Consider the following 18033-nt stretch of genomic DNA (forward strand, 5'->3'; position numbering starts at 1 on the left):
AATTTAAAGATATATTTGATCTTGGAATTTTTTTTTTTTTTTGGCGACTGGCCAGTAAGATCCAAACCCTCAACCTTGGTGTTGTAACACCACACTGTAACCAACTGAGCTAATCAGCCAGCCTTTGATCTTAGAAATTCTTAATTCTAGTAAAGATGGACCTTAACACAGATGAAAACCCTTTATAGAAGGCTGGCCAGTTAGCTCAGTTGGTTAGAGCATGATATTAAAATGTCATTTCAGTGTACTGTTTTTCAAAGTAATGTAAATGAACAAAATCTAAATCATTTAACTTTACAGAATCTCGTTCCATCTCCAGCATCATAGTGGAAATCATAGTAGAAATCAAGTAATCATAGTGGAAAGTACTGACTTAAAAAGGAGATCAGAATTCTATATCCAATATTGTCAGTAATCATGTGACTGTATTCAAGCTTGGGCCTATAAAATGGGAGAGTTGGTCTTAGATGGCTTCCAAAACCCGCTTTAAAAACTTTTACTTTAGGGCCGAGCCCGTGGCCCACTTGGTAGAGTGCTGCGCTGGGAGCGCGGCAACGCTCCCGCCGCGGGTTCGGATCCTATATAGGACTGACCAGTGCACTCACTGGCTGAGTGCCGGTCACGAAAAAACGACAAAAATAAATAAATTAATTAAAAAAAATAAAAACTTTTACTTTAGCTAGAGTCCCATCCATTTCTTAAAAGTAAATTTTGGAATACTGTTCTATAGTCACACATAGTAGAGCTGCAATAATAGTAACCACCATTTATTTACTGAGCTTTTATGTATGTCTGGTACAATAACAAGGACAGCACTTGCAGTTTTCATTTAATTTTTACTATGGCCCTAGTACCTTACGTGTGGAGAAATTGAGGCTCATGGAGGTTAAATAACTTGGTCAAAGTCATATAGCTAATAAGTGACAGAGCAGGGACAGTCTTTTTGACTCCCACCATAGAAATTTTCTGCATTGAAAGTGCCTACTAAATATTAAACTTCGAAGAGGTAAATATCTAAGGCAAAGGTGCCCACAACCATATTTGTGGTGATTAATTACTAATGGGTCACTCAGAATATGTATTCAAACCCAAAAGCTATTTTATGTTTATTGCAACATTATCAGTTTTTTCAAATAAGTAAATAATGAATTATAAGGTTATTGTCTATATGGAAAGAAAAAAATAAGTCTATAACGGCCAATTCTAATGTAAATATTGGTATACTGAGGCCATAACTTCATTACAGCCTACAGAATATTTAGTTTATTGAGTACAGTCCAACTGGTAATTGCATGGCAGATCTATTTATATTGACTTGTCTATTTGTGTATCAGGAATGAATATATCTGGGTTATATGATCTTCATGTGGAAATACTTTAATTAACATTCAATGCTAGTTTTTCAGTGAAGCTTGTATTTAATCCTTTAAAAGGAGGTGAGATATCAAAGTGAATTTTTTGGGGGTGGGGGGTGTCTGTTTTATTCCAGTAGCTTAAGTTAAGGCAGGATGAAACACAATCATACTGCTGGACACTAACTAGCTCAGCTTCCTCTCTCTCTCCAGGGCCCTCTTTCCCTCTCACCTCTGGCACAAAAAACAAACAAACAAACAAACAAACAAACAAAAAAAACCCAGAAAGAAAAAGAAAACATAACCCCCAGAAAACAGGCTTCTCAAAAATAATTATTTTCTCTGTTTTTTAATACTTAGGAACAAGTTCCAGTTCCAGTCTATCATCCAACACCTAGCCAAACTCGGCTAGCAACTCAGCTGACTGAAGAGGAACAAATTAGGATAGCTCAAAGAATAGGCCTTATACAGCATCTGCCTAAAGGAGTTTATGACCCTGGAAGAGATGGATCAGAAAAAAAGATCCGGGAGTAAGTTTTAATAAATTTATACATTTCAGAGGTCTATTTTCAGAGACTTGCTTTTGAAAAATTTGCTTTTTCTCCTGCATTTTGGAAGTCAGACATTAAATATATTGGAACACCTTAGTTAATACAAGAGAATATTGTAGTATTCAAGAAGGATTTTCATATAAAAATAACTAAGAAATGGTGGTATGAGTTCTCACCATTGTATATATGCTGTTTACACATATAGATGACAGTTGATGGTAGTTAAAATCATCCACCTATGTGAATGTGTAAACTAGGACCAACATTGCTGGTGGCCTTGTCAACTGGTTATTTGAAAGCGATTTAGCAATATCTCAAGGGACCTGTACATTTTGAGACAAGGTCCAAATCCTTTGAGAGAAAAGTCATAGGAATCCATCCCAAAACATGTACCTCACTTCCCCCACTAGAGCTTCATGCACAAAATATTCACCATAGTTTTACTTAGTGGGAAAAAAAAAAATCCAAGCGGCATAATTGTCCAATAAGAAGAGGTGTTTAGTTAAGTAAATTGTGATACAGGAATACTTTAGTAGGTTATGTAGCCAGTAAAATTGTTTGCCAGGGTTTTTAGTGATAGGAAAAAAATCTTATATCTAACTTATGAAATAATTTTGTTAAGCATGAGTTGAAGATAAAATTTCACTTGTGGGGAATTTTTGTTTCTAGGGCTCATGATTGTGATAATCCGTAATGAGGACAGCCATTCTTTTAAGTTGAGAATGGCCTCACCAAAACAATCTACTTTAAGGGCTCACTCGGGAGAGTTCTGTGCTGATAACACCAAGGCCACGGGTTCGGATCCTATATAGGGATGGCTGGTTGGCTCACTAGCTGAGCATGGTGTTGACAACACCAAGCCAAGGGTTGAGATCCCCTTACCGGTCATCTTTTAAAAAAAAGGAAAAAAAGAAAAAAAAAAAAATCTACTTTTACTTTGTTAATGTTTGGCTGTTTGAGCCATAGCACCATTTAGTGCTAATACTTAAGTGCATATTTTATCTAGAACACTGACTTCTAGAAAACTACAGAATTGGGTTGCTTCTTGAACCTGTGGAATAGTGCAGTGAACTTGAAACTAAGGTTAATGAAGAGAGCTTTAACTTACAGCATCCCAGTAAGTAGGATGAAATTCATGGTTCTGTTTTTACAAGTTGTTATTAAAATGAAAATTATCTTATTCTGGGATTACACTGAAAACTCAGTACCAGGAAACAAAGTTTGATCAGTTATGATGCTTTCCTACTTAAAAGTATCACATTGTCCTTTAGCTGTTTCCTATGCTATATAGGTATCTTACAAGCACAGCAATGTACTTGATCACTATTTGGTTCCTTTCTCTTTGCTCTGTTGATTGTGCTTAAGCCCTGAAAATTCGCAGGGGATTGAAATAAGAGAATATGGATGAATTAACACTTATTAAGAAAAACTTGAATTTGCATGTTTTGGTGATGAGGTGACCGGCAAAGCATTCTAATGTGTTGCTCAGATTAACTGTCTTTGTAGTGGGATTTTAAAGAGTATTCTGGATAAGCCACTTCTCTAAAAATACCTTGTGATTTCTCTCCCTCACCCTCAACAGGTGTGTGATCTGTATGATGGACTTTGTTTATGGGGACCCAATTCGATTTCTGCCGTGCATGCACATCTATCACCTGGACTGTATAGATGACTGGTTGATGAGATCCTTCACGTGCCCCTCCTGCATGGAGCCAGTTGATGCAGCACTGCTTTCATCGTATGAGACTAATTGAGCCAGGGTCTCTTGTCTGACTTCAAGTGAACCATCACTTTTGGTGGTTTTGATCTTTTGTCACTGAGCCCAAAGAGCCAGGGATTAGGAATTAAGATCATGCACAAAAATTTCCTAAAAATTCCTGGATGGCTGCAGATGTTGGGGGAAAGTATGTGATATTTTAGAAACTTAGAGGGAAAAGTAGGATGGTATTTTTACATAAAGCCTTGACCCAGTGTTTAAAAATATAGTTGTATTTAGATCTTGTTATTGCTCCAGTACATAGGAATTGTGTAAAGTGTTACAGCAGCTGTATATGTTTAAATTGTGTGTGTTGAAGATTAGGAAAAAGATAGTGGTTATTTTTTCCTAAATAACTTTCTTCTCCACCCCACCCCACCTCCCACTCTTTTCTGAAGTTGCTGGCATTTGGGTCAAGGTTTTATTAAAGCTACATTTTATAACACTGGCACAAAAAAAAAAAAAGTAGTTTTAAGCTTGTTTGCACAGTTCTTTTTTTTTCCATTGGAAATGGAATTCATTGCCTTAGGTCTTTTTAAATAGTGTATTATTATCGTTGGGGCTGGCTCTATGCTTGAAAACCAGTTTATTTATAACTTGTTATAAGTGCTATATTCTGTTTGCAGTTAGGAAATGCAGAATTCAAAGTGATCTCCTAGCTTGTAAGCAAACTGAGATGCACTATCCCTTTTCTATAAAAAATGACTTAATGTGTCAAGAAGCCAACTCTAGTAAAGTGGGGTTTAATATTTCCCTTTCCTATGTGTTTTATCTAATTATTTTGGTTGTTAAAATGGTGATAAATAAAAGTCAAGGTAAATTTAAATATTAAGATAAGATTTCTGATTTATTGAGCTTGAATTATGTCACCATACTTCCACTTATGTAAAAATGAACGTGGCACCATGGTGAAACTTAACGAGAAGTAGTTTCTCAGTTGTAAAAATTTTGATTTATTCTCTTTCGTGTGACCTCCTTCCCTGTTGTCTTGAACCATAGCAAAAGGATACTGCATCTCTCATTACTGTAGTGTTGAGGGTATTGAAATTATATAAAAACACATCTCAGTCTCTGTTTCTTGGAAAGGTATCTGTTAAGTCCTGCTAGCTGACTTATAGGACTAGGCAGGAAAAATAAAGATAAATGTGTTTCATGTTTTGCACACAAATGCAGGATTTGTATAATCACATGACTTCATAATTGTGATTTCAAAAAAGAAGGAATTTCTCCTTTATCTTTTCTTGCAGTTAATGTAAGAATACTCTAAATCTCTAAGCTTCTGAAATGTTAGAGGTAGAGATGGTCTAGTAAAGGTGTAGTAGTAATGTTTTATCCACTTAGCATGTGTTTATTTTTCCTTATGTACTACTCAAAGGTGACTTATTTGTTCAGCTCGGTGATATTCCATCTAAAAATCATTCATTAGCAAAAGGAGAAGCAATCTCAACCTAACAAAGAAATCAGAAGTGTTTCTTATTATTTTATATTGAGTTGAATATTTGACCCTAACACTTTTCTACATACAAAATACAAGTATCTTGAAGGTTCTTCATAATTGCATAATAGAGGAATTTAGTATGTCATAAGTACTTTTTAAAGATTTGGTATTCAACTGTAATATCTATATGTTGGTTAATTTTCTTATGAGCCCCATGATGGAAAGACTTAAAGATGAATTTGAGAAAAATTGAAACAAATTAGCTTATCAGGTTCTGTTAAATTGTTACATGTATCTTGCTTAAATTTATTTCATTAATTTGTATTCACCCAATTACATAAAGAAAATTTGGAGGAAACAGCTGAAGTTGTGCAATATTTTCAATGATAATTTTTTTTATTCTTGTGTTTTCTACTTAAACATGATGGCTATGTCGTCAAGTATTACAGTCAGACTTTCTTTCTAGATTGTTAAAATTAGCAAATGAACTTTTTAAAAATCATCTTCCACATTGCAGTTAGTCTTTCTTTATTACAAGGCTTCTTTCACAGAAGTTTGGCACTAATATTGAAGAAACCAGTATTGAGCAGAATGCTTCCTTTTTAGGCACTTTGTATTCTTTAACTTTGTTCTCCACATACCATGTTAAGAATTATCAATTTTGGGGCCGAGCCCGTGGCGCACTCGGGAGAGTGCGGCGCTGGGAGCGCGGCGACGCTCCCGCCGCGGGTTCGGATCCTATATGGGACTGGCCACTGCACTCACTGGCTGAGTGCCGGTCACGAAAAAGAAAAGAAAAAAAAAAAAAAAAAAAAAGAATTATCAATTTTGGCTTCTACTGAGTTGTTAAATAAGGTTACAATACAGCTGTGAAGGGCTAAAGTTAGAATTGATTACATAAGAATATTCCTTAAGATATCTAATCCTTTAAAACAGTCATGTATAAATTAATGCATTACTTTTAAATCTCTAGATATTAGGCATATATACTTTTGGGAAGTGTTTTTGTTGCTTGACATTTAATATTACCTAATCATATACTTAGAAGCTTGACAGCTTCTAAGTGTCTAAAGCGAAATAATAGGCGCACACTATTTAGATATGGGCAAGAAGTGTTCAAGCTTGGTTGTGTGATTTGAAATGTCTGAAAAGCCTGAACAGGAGAAAACAAAAGAATCTTATCCTGTTAAATACAAAACCCAACAAGATGAAATATTTTCAGATATTTGTACTTTACTTGACCTAAACTTTTTAAATTCTGTGAGTGTTCTTTATAGGGAATCTCTTAAATCAGCATTAGAAGACTTGCCCCCTACTATCAATGTCTACCCTGTGGTGTAAAACAGTATGATTTTATAGAACAACGAACATTGAGGTGACAGATTCTCTGTATACAAAGCTCCTTCATAAGGAAGCGTGCATTTTTAAAAAGGAGCAATACTTAATAAAGTAGTCGAAAACAAAGCTGCCTGTGGTCCTGAGACTGAAAGTAGTAAACAGGCAAAAAGATAAGTTTTTTAGCATAATTCAGAAATGTAGACAATTTGGTGGTAACTCTATGTACAGAACCAATGGGTAGCAATCATTTCTCACAGTCAACTGATTACATTTGCATGAAAATGCATCTTAGCTGATGTAATAATAACCTCTTGGCACTGAGAAATTGAAAAAGGTAACTAAGGGCTTGCCCTAAGATGGTTTTGTACATGATAGTACTTTGAATGCCTGTGAGAAGATTTGGTTGGCTATGCAAAAAAAAAAAAAAAAAGCCCAGCTTTTCTCTGGTGGGGCACCATGGTAGCTAATCCAGTCTCTTAAGAAAGCAAGTTTTAGGCATCGTGTGAATTGGGAAGCCTGGACTGTGCTATCAGGAAGATATTGAGATTGGCTTCCATCATTATCCATGCAAGGAATAGGCTACATTCTGCCAATTCCAGAATTAGAGCCAATCCTTAGCTTTGAAACAGTGCAGAATAATGATCCTCTATCCATGAGGGTAGCTGCACTGTGCAAGCAGATTATAAATAGCTATAATTTTACAGGGTGCAGAGTGAGGAGACGGGAAGTTGTTTTCCACAAACCAGTCCTCATGGCCCTTGCTTACACTTATAATCACTATTTGGTATTATCTTGACGTGAAGAAGAATAATTCATAGGCATTCTGTGTGGTTGTGAGACAGGTGCTACTTACTCTCTAGTAAGGCATTTTCAGATGGGCCATTGTTGCAAGTACTGCTCTCTGGACTCTTAAACTTTGAGTTAATGGTTTTGAAGCTACTTTTGAAGTAAGAAAGCCTGCTCATGTGTATAGATTTTGATAATTGGGTTTCTGATGTCCTGTGAAGAGCAAAGAACATGAAATGCCAACTCACACTGAGTCTTAGTGCCTGATTGTCATATGCTAAGGCATATGGAAAGCATTCTCTTTTTTTCTCTAAGTCTAGTAGTTGATGAAAAGAAAATAGGGTATTTTTATTGGCAATTGAGACAAACCAAAAACAATTGGTACTAGAGGCTAACTTCCATGTTCAGCCCTATATAATCTATTATTTTACACAGCAGCTAAAATAAGTGACTAAATAGGATGATGTCATTCCCCTTCTTAAAACTTTAATAGCTTCCCACTGTGCTGAGAATAAAATCTAAACTCCTTACAGAGATGAGTTGGCTTTCTGCCTCTCCATTTCATAGTTCTCTATCATCTAGCCTCACAGACTATCTGTGCCTTCTAAAATGCAAGCTCTTAGGGCTGGCTGGTTTGCTTAGTTCGTTAGCGTGTGGTGCTCATAACCCCAAGGTCTAGGGCTCAATCCCTGTACCAGCCAGCTGCCAAAGTAATAATAAAATGCAAAGTCTTTTATGTCTTGTCTCTTTGCACTATAGTTTGTTTCTGCTCTGCAGTTCTCTTCCCCACATTGTTGAAATAGCTGGCTTCTTATCCTCTGGACCAAATACATCCCATTTATTTATTCTGTGGCTCTAATTCTTTGTTTACTTATATGTCTTCCCTATCAGAATAAGCCCCATGAGATCAGGATAGTAGGTGCTCAACAGATATTAAATGAAGGGAAGGAGAAAATGGGGAAAAGGTGAGGTCCTAAGGAATCTGAATAATTCTGATGGAGAATAAGCTACCATCTCGAGGAAGTTCCCACTGGGAAATACGTACATTATAAGGAGCTTGGAGAGTAGCAAGAAGTGCAAAGGCAAAGCTCCCCTTGAGCAGGCAGTTTTCTGATGAGCCTTGTCCCTAACCACTATCACAAACTACACCCACCGTCCTCATCCTCCCCTTTACCTGGGAATGTGGCAAATCATAGTTCCTGTATACCAACTTTTGAAAGAAGGGACATAACAGTAGATTTGTGGTGTTTTTGTCTGCCCGGTACTACTAGTAATAACCCCACTGGTAGTATGACCAAAGATGGGCCAATTATAGTACCTGTAAGGCAGTGGTTCTCAAACTTTAATGTGCATCAGATTCATCTGGAGGGCTTATTAAATCTTGGATTGCTGGGCATCGATCCTACAATTTCTAGGTCTAAGAATTTGCATTTCTAACATGTTCCCAGATGATGCTAATGCTGCTTAGTCTGGGGACCACACTTTGAGAACCACTGCCTAAGGGATGGACATTTGAGCCAAGTGAGATTAATTGGCTTTATCATATTAGAGTTAGGAAAAGAAGCCCTTTGCTTCACTGGCCATACACTAAGGACGTGAGGCCTAAATCACCATGTACCCTTGCCATGCAGAGAAGCCAGTTCAAGAGAATAACAGGAACAAAGCCAAGAGATGGAAAAACCTTTTTTTCTTTAAAAAAGATGACCAGTAAGGGGATCTTAACCCTTGACTTGGTGTTGTCAGCACCACGCTCACCCAGTGAGCTAACCGCCCATCCCTATATAGGGATCCGAACCCATGGCCTTGGTGTTATCAGCACCACACTCTCCCGAGTGAGCCACGGGCCAGCCCTCAGATGGAAAAACCTTAATGGCAGCATGATAGCCACTGATTTAGTCATCCCCCAGGCCAAACCCATCACTTTTCCCACAATATATGTGAGCCAATAACTTTACATAGACTATTTACTTACATGATTTCTTTTTATCCTCGGCAGTCCTCTGAATCAGTTGGCATTGTCCCATTTTATGTAAGAGTAAACTGATTCTCAAAGGAATGAAGCAGTTCGACTAAGTTGTGAATACAGTCTATGCTTTTATCCACTACCCCATGTAATTAATAGAACACAAAAGTTGGATATTTTTATACCAGGCTATTCTCGGACTATGAATTTGCTCACAACCTCTTTTCCAGAGAGAACTACAGAAAGTCAACTGTAGCCCAAGAGTGACAAATTTCTGGCCCATGGATTACTTTGGCCCACAAGATGTGATGTGATTGGCCAGCCAAGCACTCATAGGTGCTTAAACTAAAAAGAAAGTTTTTGAGTGCCTTTAGCATCATACACTTCCCAGTTTTCCAGTGTTCCCACCTCTTATTATATCAAACCTGTTCTAGTATGTGGTTTTTGCCTCAAGCCTCCATCCAGTCCCGAGGCTCTGCATCTGTGCAAAGGCTTCACTTCCCACCTCTGTGGTAGATCGGAACTCTACCTATCCAAGGGCAGATTAGATCATGCCTTTTCCTCCATCATCCCTCGATGATTTATGATCAACTAGTGTTGCTTAAGGGTTCCTTTTTTCTTTTGTCTTTGTCCAAGTCAGACCCTCTCCCTACCTTATGATGCCAAGTCGTCAAGGGGAACCATTCTACACAAATGTTCCAGGTGTTCTCCGCCAAGGAATTCTCGTGGTTGAGTTATTAGCCAGTCTCTCTTCCGTCCTTAACAGTGGCCCAAGAGTCAGTATAAGTTGGATTCAACTTTAAACTGATAATTTTACAGCTCGACCACCAGTTTGACCTACAGTTGACCCACCAACAAAATATGGGCTTTAGAGTTCAAGCTGCCTGGCTTTAAATCTTGCTACTGCATAGTGGCTGTGTGATCTTAATGCAAATTATTTAACCTGTATCTCAGTTTTTTCATCTGTAACATGGCAACAATCATCCCTAATTCATAGGGTAGTTATAAGGATTACATAAATGTAAAATGCTTAGAATAGCAACTGGTAGACAGTAAGCACTTAATATTAGCTATTATTCTTTCCCCCAGAGCATATGGTGTCTGATATTATGAAGTGTTTGTTAATGTGAACAAAAAAAGAATCCAGTCATTTGTAAGGTGTTAGCTGTGATGTCTCTAAATAAACTTAAATGTCAACTTTTAGCAGTCCATAGAGACCTTCAGTAATTAATTGTATGCCTTCCCAAGTGGATCTATTACATTTTGTCACTTACCAATTGGCTTTATACAGTGTAAGCAATTCATAGATTGCTCATTTAGAAATGGGTTTTTCAAGCCCCCAAATGAGCGTCTTGTTTGTGGACTTAACCTATTAGTCAGTAATGAACTTTGCACAAGATTTCAAAGGAACTGTGCTAACCCAAGCAGAAAGGCACTTTCCAACCTTGGAAAGCTGCATCTGAGGGTGAGCATAAGAAGTCCCCATTTTGCTGCTTGGATTTCAAAATCGAGGCATCTCTAGGGCCGGCCCGTGGCTCACTCGGGAGAGTGTGGTGCTGATAACACCAAGGCGACAGGTTTGGATCCCTATATAGGTATGGCCGGTTAGCTCACTTGGGAGAGCGTGGTGCTGATAACAGCAAGTCAAGGGTTAAGATCCCCTTACCGGTCATCTTTAAAAAAAAAAAAATCCAGGCACCTCTTATTTATTACTGATTGTGATGGTGCTAAGGACACAAGGAAATCATGGTTGAAAAGGCACTCTCTTAGGCTTTAAATTTGAAGCAAACAAGAAGACTGTTGTTGACCCCCCATCATCTTAGAAGGATGAGCTTGAGAGTAAATTCAGAGAAAAGTGTCTGGATTTGATTCCCTTGTAGAATGGTTCTAGCACTCAGCATGTTGAGGCTTTCTGAAAACCTCCTGGTGCCATTCTTCAGTTGCTGAGAATCTCCCACCTGGACCTCAGCCAAGTTTTGGGTTGGTGTTGGCCTTTTAGGGTCCTAACTTTGATGTCAGGTCATGACTTTTTGCTATGAATGACGATAACTGTCTTGGAAACACTCCCATCCTGACTCGAGAGATAAGGAATAGGGAAACCTGCCAACACGTGGGAGAGCTGATAGGGAGTAGCACACTGCTAGAAACCAGCCTGCCTCTGAGGGCCTGGGACCAGAGAGAGGCTGAGGTAGACTTTCTGTTGCCAAGGGCCTGTTCAGATCATGTTACACAGTTGCTAACAACTGAGTTCATCTGTGTGGCACAGGATTACTTGCTCTCTGGGTGTCCTGGCTACCGCAGAACCCCCCGTTTAAGGAAGCCTAATTCTGGTTGAACTGCTTGGAGACACAAGGCTTTGGTAGAAAGGTATATCTGTTGCCTCATTTTGCAGATGAAAACCCAGAAAACAATATAACAATCACAAATAACTACAAAGAAAAAGAAAAGGAAAACCCAGAAAACAGACTTGCTAGAGTTAGAATCACAACTGTAGACAGCAGGAAAAAGCCTTAATCTAATCCAAATTGCTAAATTTTAGAGAATCTCTGACTTTCCCAAGGTCACTCTGAAAATCAGTAGGAAAGCTGGGACTAGAATTCAAGTTTCCGAGCCAAAACTCTCCACCTGATCAGCTGCCTCTCCAGGGCAGATGTTCTGGAAAAGTCTCCACTATTAGAGAAGCAATGACCAAAAATAACTCAAAGAAGACACTGAGAGGCCTATGACAGAATTTCTACCTTCAAAGGCCCCTGCATAATGATATGGTGTTGTTAGATACCTACATTTTCATGGGCTGGCTGGATAGCTCAGTCGGCTAGAGTATGGTGTTGTAACACCAAGGTCAAGGGTTCAGAGCCCCATATCAGCCAGCCACCAAAAAGAGTTTTCACTCTCCTTCACATAAATGTTTTTGATAGACTATCTCAGAAGCTGCACGTGGGATAAAGGAGGCAAAACCCACTGATTTGACTTATCATCCAGCCCGCAACCAGGGCTGCAGAGGTAAAAGTGACATATGCTAATTAATGAAGCCCAGCAGGAAATCAACAAAAGCAAATGTTGACAAGGACACCATCCTGACATAAAGCTTTAAAATAAAAGCAAAAGCATCTGAAATGAACGTTGAGATAACTTCTTTTTGAAACTGCAATGTTGAAAATTATGTTTGGTATCAGGTGATCAGTGCTGCTTTGATACAGCAATAAGCAGCATTCTAATATGTGGGGAAGCCACAGAAGTCCATCCTCAGTCAACAGCCTGTCTCTAATCACGCCTCTCATCCTGTCCTGCCCAACAGCCTAGAAACAGGTTGGTCTCTCAGCATCTAGGCTTTGCAGAAGAGATAGCTTGGAAAGGCTTGCTCTCCATGGAGAGCATTATTTTGTCTAGTTCTGACAAACTGAGAAAAAAATCTTATAGCATTTCTACTCTGACTATACTAAGTGCAGAAGATGATCTTTGATGAGGGTTTTTGCTTTTTTTCCTAATGAGAATATGCTTTACCTAATATATTAATATATTAACCCAGCCCCTGGTAGATGCTCAAAAGCACTAAATACACCAAGATCAGAAACGCTGACTGTGGTTCTTCTCTTGAGAGAAATCGTGTTCATGCATTTGGGAGTCACGTATTCACAGATGAATAGTTTTACTGTTGTACATTATCCAGGGAAATAGTTAAGTTGAAGTGTGCTGACATTATAACATGAATAGTAAAATTTGGTGTTGGTCACTTGAGTTCTCACTTTAACAGTTCCAGAGGTTGCAAATCAGATGCTTTTAGGGGCCAGAAAGGTAATATAAGTGTTTAAAGTAGCCTCTACTTAGCTCCAGCTGATTGTTGCTTTGTGGGAATGAGGCTAAATGTTGCCACATCTTTTTTTTTTTTTTCTTCTTTTATTAGAGGCCAGAAACCAGATTCATTTGTGAAATCTCCTTATTTTCAAATGTTGGTAACTTATTTAAAAATTTTTAAAACATCGTGTTGTCTAAATAAAACCTACATGGGCCATTTGGCTCCTGATCAAGACTTTCTGCCCTGCCCAAGAATTCAAGCAACACATATTTTACTGAAATAGATGTTGCATCAAGCAACACATATTTTACTGAAATAGATGTTGCATGATCTCTTAAGTGTACAAATTTTATTACTTAAATATCTCTTTTTTCTCTTAACTGAAAAATCTAAAACATATACAACAGGCCAAGAATAACCATTCTGTTTTTAAGAAAAATGCTATCAGTAAATAAATGTACCTTGAAGTACAGAAGATTTTTTTTATGTTTCATAAATTATTCCCAGTGGTTTCACTTTGGCATACAACAAGGATGCAGACTGGTTTCTGAGAACCTCCCTCTTCCGCCCCCTAAACTTCCTGGCTTTGGCACAGAAAAGGCCGCACAGCTCCTCCGTCAGGCCTTGTCCCCATTCCCTACTGGTAGTGATTGATTTTTCTACAAATTTTATGTCACTAAAAAGACATGCTTGATTTTTAAACTGGAAAGGTACAAAGGGAATGAAGCGTGAGAAGTAAGGTAGTGGGTATCTGTGTGGCCTCTGTGCCCAACCCCCAGCAATGTCAAAGCCTGAGGTGCAGACCCTCCTGGGCATTCCTCAGGTCCTCTGAAAGTTCTTCCAGCCCTGAAAGCTGAGACCCTGCTGAAGTTTGAAAAGCAATTTGGCCTTTGGCGTCATATAAAGAGATTTACCTTCAGATCAATATGGGTGAAAACAAAGATTTACAGGTGGTTGGTTGTGGTTGGGTTTTTTTCAGAGCCAACTATGATCCCATTAAAGTATTTGTAAGGAAAATGTAAATATTCATATATTTTCTTAAACATCACAGTGAAAAACAAGTACCCGTATGTGTGATAGGGCAGGCAGAGGCTCCACCTGCTCTGCCCTTGGCAAAGGTCATTGGTCACACTGGTGAAAATGCCGGCTTTGCTTCTGCATGGATACCCATGTCATGCCATCTCACTGGAGCACCGGTGGACTCCAAAGGCAGGGCAGGTCAGGGGGAGGGGATCTTTTGAAATGTTTCCAGGAGCTCTGTCCGGCTGTCTCTGTTAGTCTTACAGCCTGGGAGTGCTGCACAAAGCTACAAGGACACTGATGAGACCAGGGATCTGTTGCCATTCTCTAGGGAAGACTTGGCTTGGAGTGTGGCTGCCTGGATTCGAAAATGTGTCCTTGACTCCATAGAGTAATTCTTGTAGTTTTGCCTGGAAATGAGCACAGAATCAGACACATGAGGCTGCTTGTTCCAAGAGGTCCTATTCCTTCAGTTTGAGCTGTATGAACACCTCCAGACAAGGAAGGTTTTTAGAGGCTTAAATCCCTGTCCATGTCCAAAGAAAGAGTTGAGCTCTGCCCAATGGAAGGATTAACTGCAAGGGTGTATTAGCCCCTCACTCCTGGTATCATGCCCTCTGGAACCACTCCTGGTCCTGTTGGGTCCCTAAGCTTGAATGGGTAGTTTCAGGAGACAGATCCCTGCACTGGAAGGCAAGAGACCTGGTTCCTCACAACACCCCTGCAGCTGGCTTGTGGTGTTACCAGAGGCAACTTACTTCTGGCCTCTGGGATTCCAAGTGCTCACTTGTAAGCTGAAGAAAAAGGCTTCCTATGCCAGGTGACAACTGGGTTCCCAGGCACACAGGCCTGGCCTCTGGACTGACATACTGCCCTCGCCAGCAATCTCACCCACTGCTGCCTGGGCCCCTAGCCAGCTCCTGAGCTTCAGAGCTCAGAAGGAGCAAAGGACAGATCGAGGTTATCCAAGCCTTACTTGGCAGATTCCAGGAGTTTGATGGCCTCTTCATTTCTGCCTTGCTCCATAAACAGCAGTGCCAGCTCCAGCAGGGCATTTGGAATCAAGTAGTGGTCATATTTAATCTTCTTTTCACTGCAGAACAGGAAAGGACATGGCTCCCAGGCTTTGCCTTTGAGACATCCTTCAGGTTCCTCCTCCCCAGTCTTCCCGAGCTTCATGTGAGGATTTCCTGATCTGAATTCCAATTTTGGAAGTTTCCCACCACCTAGCCCTCAAAAGTCAGATCAACACAGAGCTTTCCAATCCTGTGTCCTGGGCCCCAACTCCCTGACAACCTATGGCTCCTGTCATGTCCTTAGTTCACCCCTACCTCAGCCCCAACCCCCTTTTCTCCAGGTTGAACGGCTTATTAAACTGGGAGGTCTCCTGTCTCAGATCTGGTCCCCTCTGAACCACCCTCCATGCTGCCTGGAGATATCCTTTTAAGCCCAAGTCTGCCCTGTCCGGTATCCCTCCTGGCTCTCTGCTGTCTGCAGGATAAAGGTGAGCCTTGTGAACTGAACACCCAGGCCATTCTCAGTCTAGCCCTCCTCATTACATCTCCAACCCCTTCTCTCTTTAACTTCACCCAGGCAAAGAAGGACCTAATCACTGTCACCCCAACCTCAGGTGTCTTTCCCATGTCCAGGCATTTATACATGCCATACCTGCTCCATTTAAAACTATTTCTCCCTGTTTTCTGTGCCTGATAAACTTTCCAATTTAAATGTCTGCCCTGAAAAGCCCTTTCTGGTGTTTCCCATTAGGTTTAGGTCCCTCCTTGGGGTACCTCCTGTCCTCTTTGCTTCCTCTAGCATAGCCCTGGTTATCCTAGCTTGGTTACTCTTGCGCTCCCCATGGGTAAGGGTAGAGTCGCTGAATTACAAACTCCAGGGGAAACTGTTCGTTTGAAACAACATGGATGGGCTCCTGTAGCAGGGCAATTCGCTGGCCTTGTGGGGGCTGGGTCTGAATTATTTGTGCTTTGACAGGCCCTGGCACAGAGTGGACACTAGTCCATTTGTGGTGAATGGGGGACTGGTCAGGGTCAACCATTGTAGTGGGCATGAGGATGGAGAAGCCCTGAAAATTCTCCCAGGACACCAAGGCCCAACAAGAGCAGCCACAGAGGCACTTACTTGGCAGAGATGCTCCTGAAATTCTCCTCGGCCTCCTGGACACGGCCCAGATATTTCAAACAGAGGCCTTTCAACAATTTCACCAAGCACTCGTCATCCATTGAGTACTCATTCTCTGAAAACAGGCGTGTGAGGGAAGGAGACAGGCTTGTTCATTCCTGCAGCAGTTACTCATGGGGCCCTACTCTGTGCTGGACCCAAGGACACAGGTGAATCAGACATGGTCCCTGTCCTCAGGGGGCTCATGTCTGAGAGGGAAAGACAGATACCAAGACAAGGCCAATCCAGGGTGGTCAGGACTCACTGAAGGAAGCCCAGGGGCTGCGGGAGCCCATAGATAGCCTTGATCCTACATGGGGAACAAAGGACAGCTGCTCGGAGGAGCTGATACTGAAGCTCAGTCTAGAAAGACAAAGGACAGCTACCAGGGGAAAGTGAGGAAGGACATTTTTGGCAGTGGAAACCCTCAGCTGCAAAGCCCTGACCTAGCCGGACAGGTTCAAGGGCCTGAGGATAGTCACCTGGGCCCTTTTCCAGCATCTCTTCAGCCTTGGTGATAATCTCAAGTATCCCGTCCGTGAGTGCCGGCTGCTTTCCAATCACAGCATAGCCATTCCAGATGTACATCATTTCCTGAGGGCAGGGGGCAAGTCAGTCATAGGTTTCTTCCCCAATGGGGCCTCGGTTTTCCCATCTATAAAACTGGCAGCTCAGATCAGAGGATCATTAAAGGCCTTTCTAGCTCTAATCTTCCATGACAAGTCTCAGCCCAGCCCATGAAGCTGGAGGCTTGAGGGGATTATGGAGGGAGCCTTATCACTTACTTATTGAGATCTCACCTTACCCCAGTGAGGATTTAAGATGGACCCATGCCCTCACTGTTCTGCTCATAGCTGCCAATATTTTTCAGCTACTTTTCTGCTATGGCTTCCCAGGGTACTATTATGCCCTCTCTCCCAACCTCTGTGTCCAAACCCTTCCCATCCTTTGAGGACCAGGCCATGCCCAACATTCTCCAGGAAGTCCTCCTCCTTGCTCCAGCTGGCAGGGCCTCCTCTTATATTGGAGGAACCATAATTTATGCACTTCAGGACAATAGAGTTTGTGCCAAAAGACCACTGTCACCTTCTCTACTATTCCCCCAAAGCAATGGGCTCAATAATGCAACTCACATTCCATTTCCTTTAGAACTAAGTTACCATCAGGAAAACTAGAAAACATATCCCAAATCCTTTGCCTTGACTGCCAGGAAACTCAGAATTCTAAATTAAATTTTCGTTCATAGTAACTCTGTTAGCTTAGATTAGCATTTCCTAAACTATCAAGCCAGGTAATGGATGTGAAAGTGATCTGTACATATAAAGTTCTAGAAAGAACTTTATTTCATTATGTTCTAGGAAGAGAATTTAAATTTAGGTCAGTATTTCTCAAATTGTTCTGTGGTTCCAAGTTAGCAAATGTTCCATTTAAAAAAAGGGTTCTGTGTTGGGCCAAGCCCATGGCGCACTCGGTAGAGTGCGGCGCTGGGAGTGCGGCGACGCTCCCGCCGCGGGTTCGGATCCTATGTAGGAATGACCGGTGAGCACTGGTCACGAAAAACGACAAAAAAACAAAACAAAACAAAACAAAAAAAAAATAAATAAATAAAATAGGAATTGTTAAAAAAAAAAAAAAAGGGTTCTGTGGCCAAATAAGTTAGGGAAAAACTGCATCTTCGAGCTTCTTTCTGGAGACTCACCATGCAGATTAGCATATAGAGGCTCCAAGAAAGTCTACAGTATATAAACTTTGTTTAGGCCCGTCTTTCCCAAACGTATTTAATCACAGAAATTACTTTATGCGTAAGTAGTATTTCGCAGATTACAGTTTGGGAAATACACCACTAAATTTTTAG

At 40.5% G+C, this 18033-nt stretch overlaps 2 protein-coding genes across 5 annotated transcripts in view; one reads left to right on the forward strand and one right to left on the reverse strand.

Moving 5' to 3' along the window:
• RNF11 (ring finger protein 11) overlaps window positions 1-6561 on the forward strand; it is a 46619-nt gene extending 40058 nt beyond the window's left edge. The window contains exons 2-3 of the mRNA XM_063106898.1: window positions 1713-1882; window positions 3486-6561. Of these exons, the coding sequence (XP_062962968.1) occupies window positions 1713-1882; window positions 3486-3657 (342 nt within the window). The 3' untranslated portion in view covers window positions 3658-6561. The remainder of the gene's footprint in view (window positions 1-1712; window positions 1883-3485) is intronic.
• A 6535-nt stretch (window positions 6562-13096) lies between these two features.
• Window positions 13097-18033, reverse strand: part of TTC39A (tetratricopeptide repeat domain 39A) — a 42716-nt gene continuing 37779 nt past the window's right edge. For all 4 annotated transcript variants that reach the window (XM_063106894.1, XM_063106896.1, XM_063106893.1 and 1 more), the window contains 4 exons: window positions 16661-16772; window positions 16140-16254; window positions 14977-15093; window positions 13097-14410 (listed from right to left, as the gene is read on the reverse strand). In XM_063106894.1, coding sequence (XP_062962964.1) covers window positions 14287-14410; window positions 14977-15093; window positions 16140-16254; window positions 16661-16772 — 468 coding nt within the window. In that variant the 3' untranslated portion in view covers window positions 13097-14286. The remainder of the gene's footprint in view (window positions 14411-14976; window positions 15094-16139; window positions 16255-16660; window positions 16773-18033) is intronic.

This window comes from Cynocephalus volans, chromosome 8 (assembly GCF_027409185.1).
Source record: "Cynocephalus volans isolate mCynVol1 chromosome 8, mCynVol1.pri, whole genome shotgun sequence".
In the NCBI taxonomy this organism is placed as follows: Eukaryota; Metazoa; Chordata; class Mammalia; order Dermoptera; family Cynocephalidae; genus Cynocephalus; species Cynocephalus volans.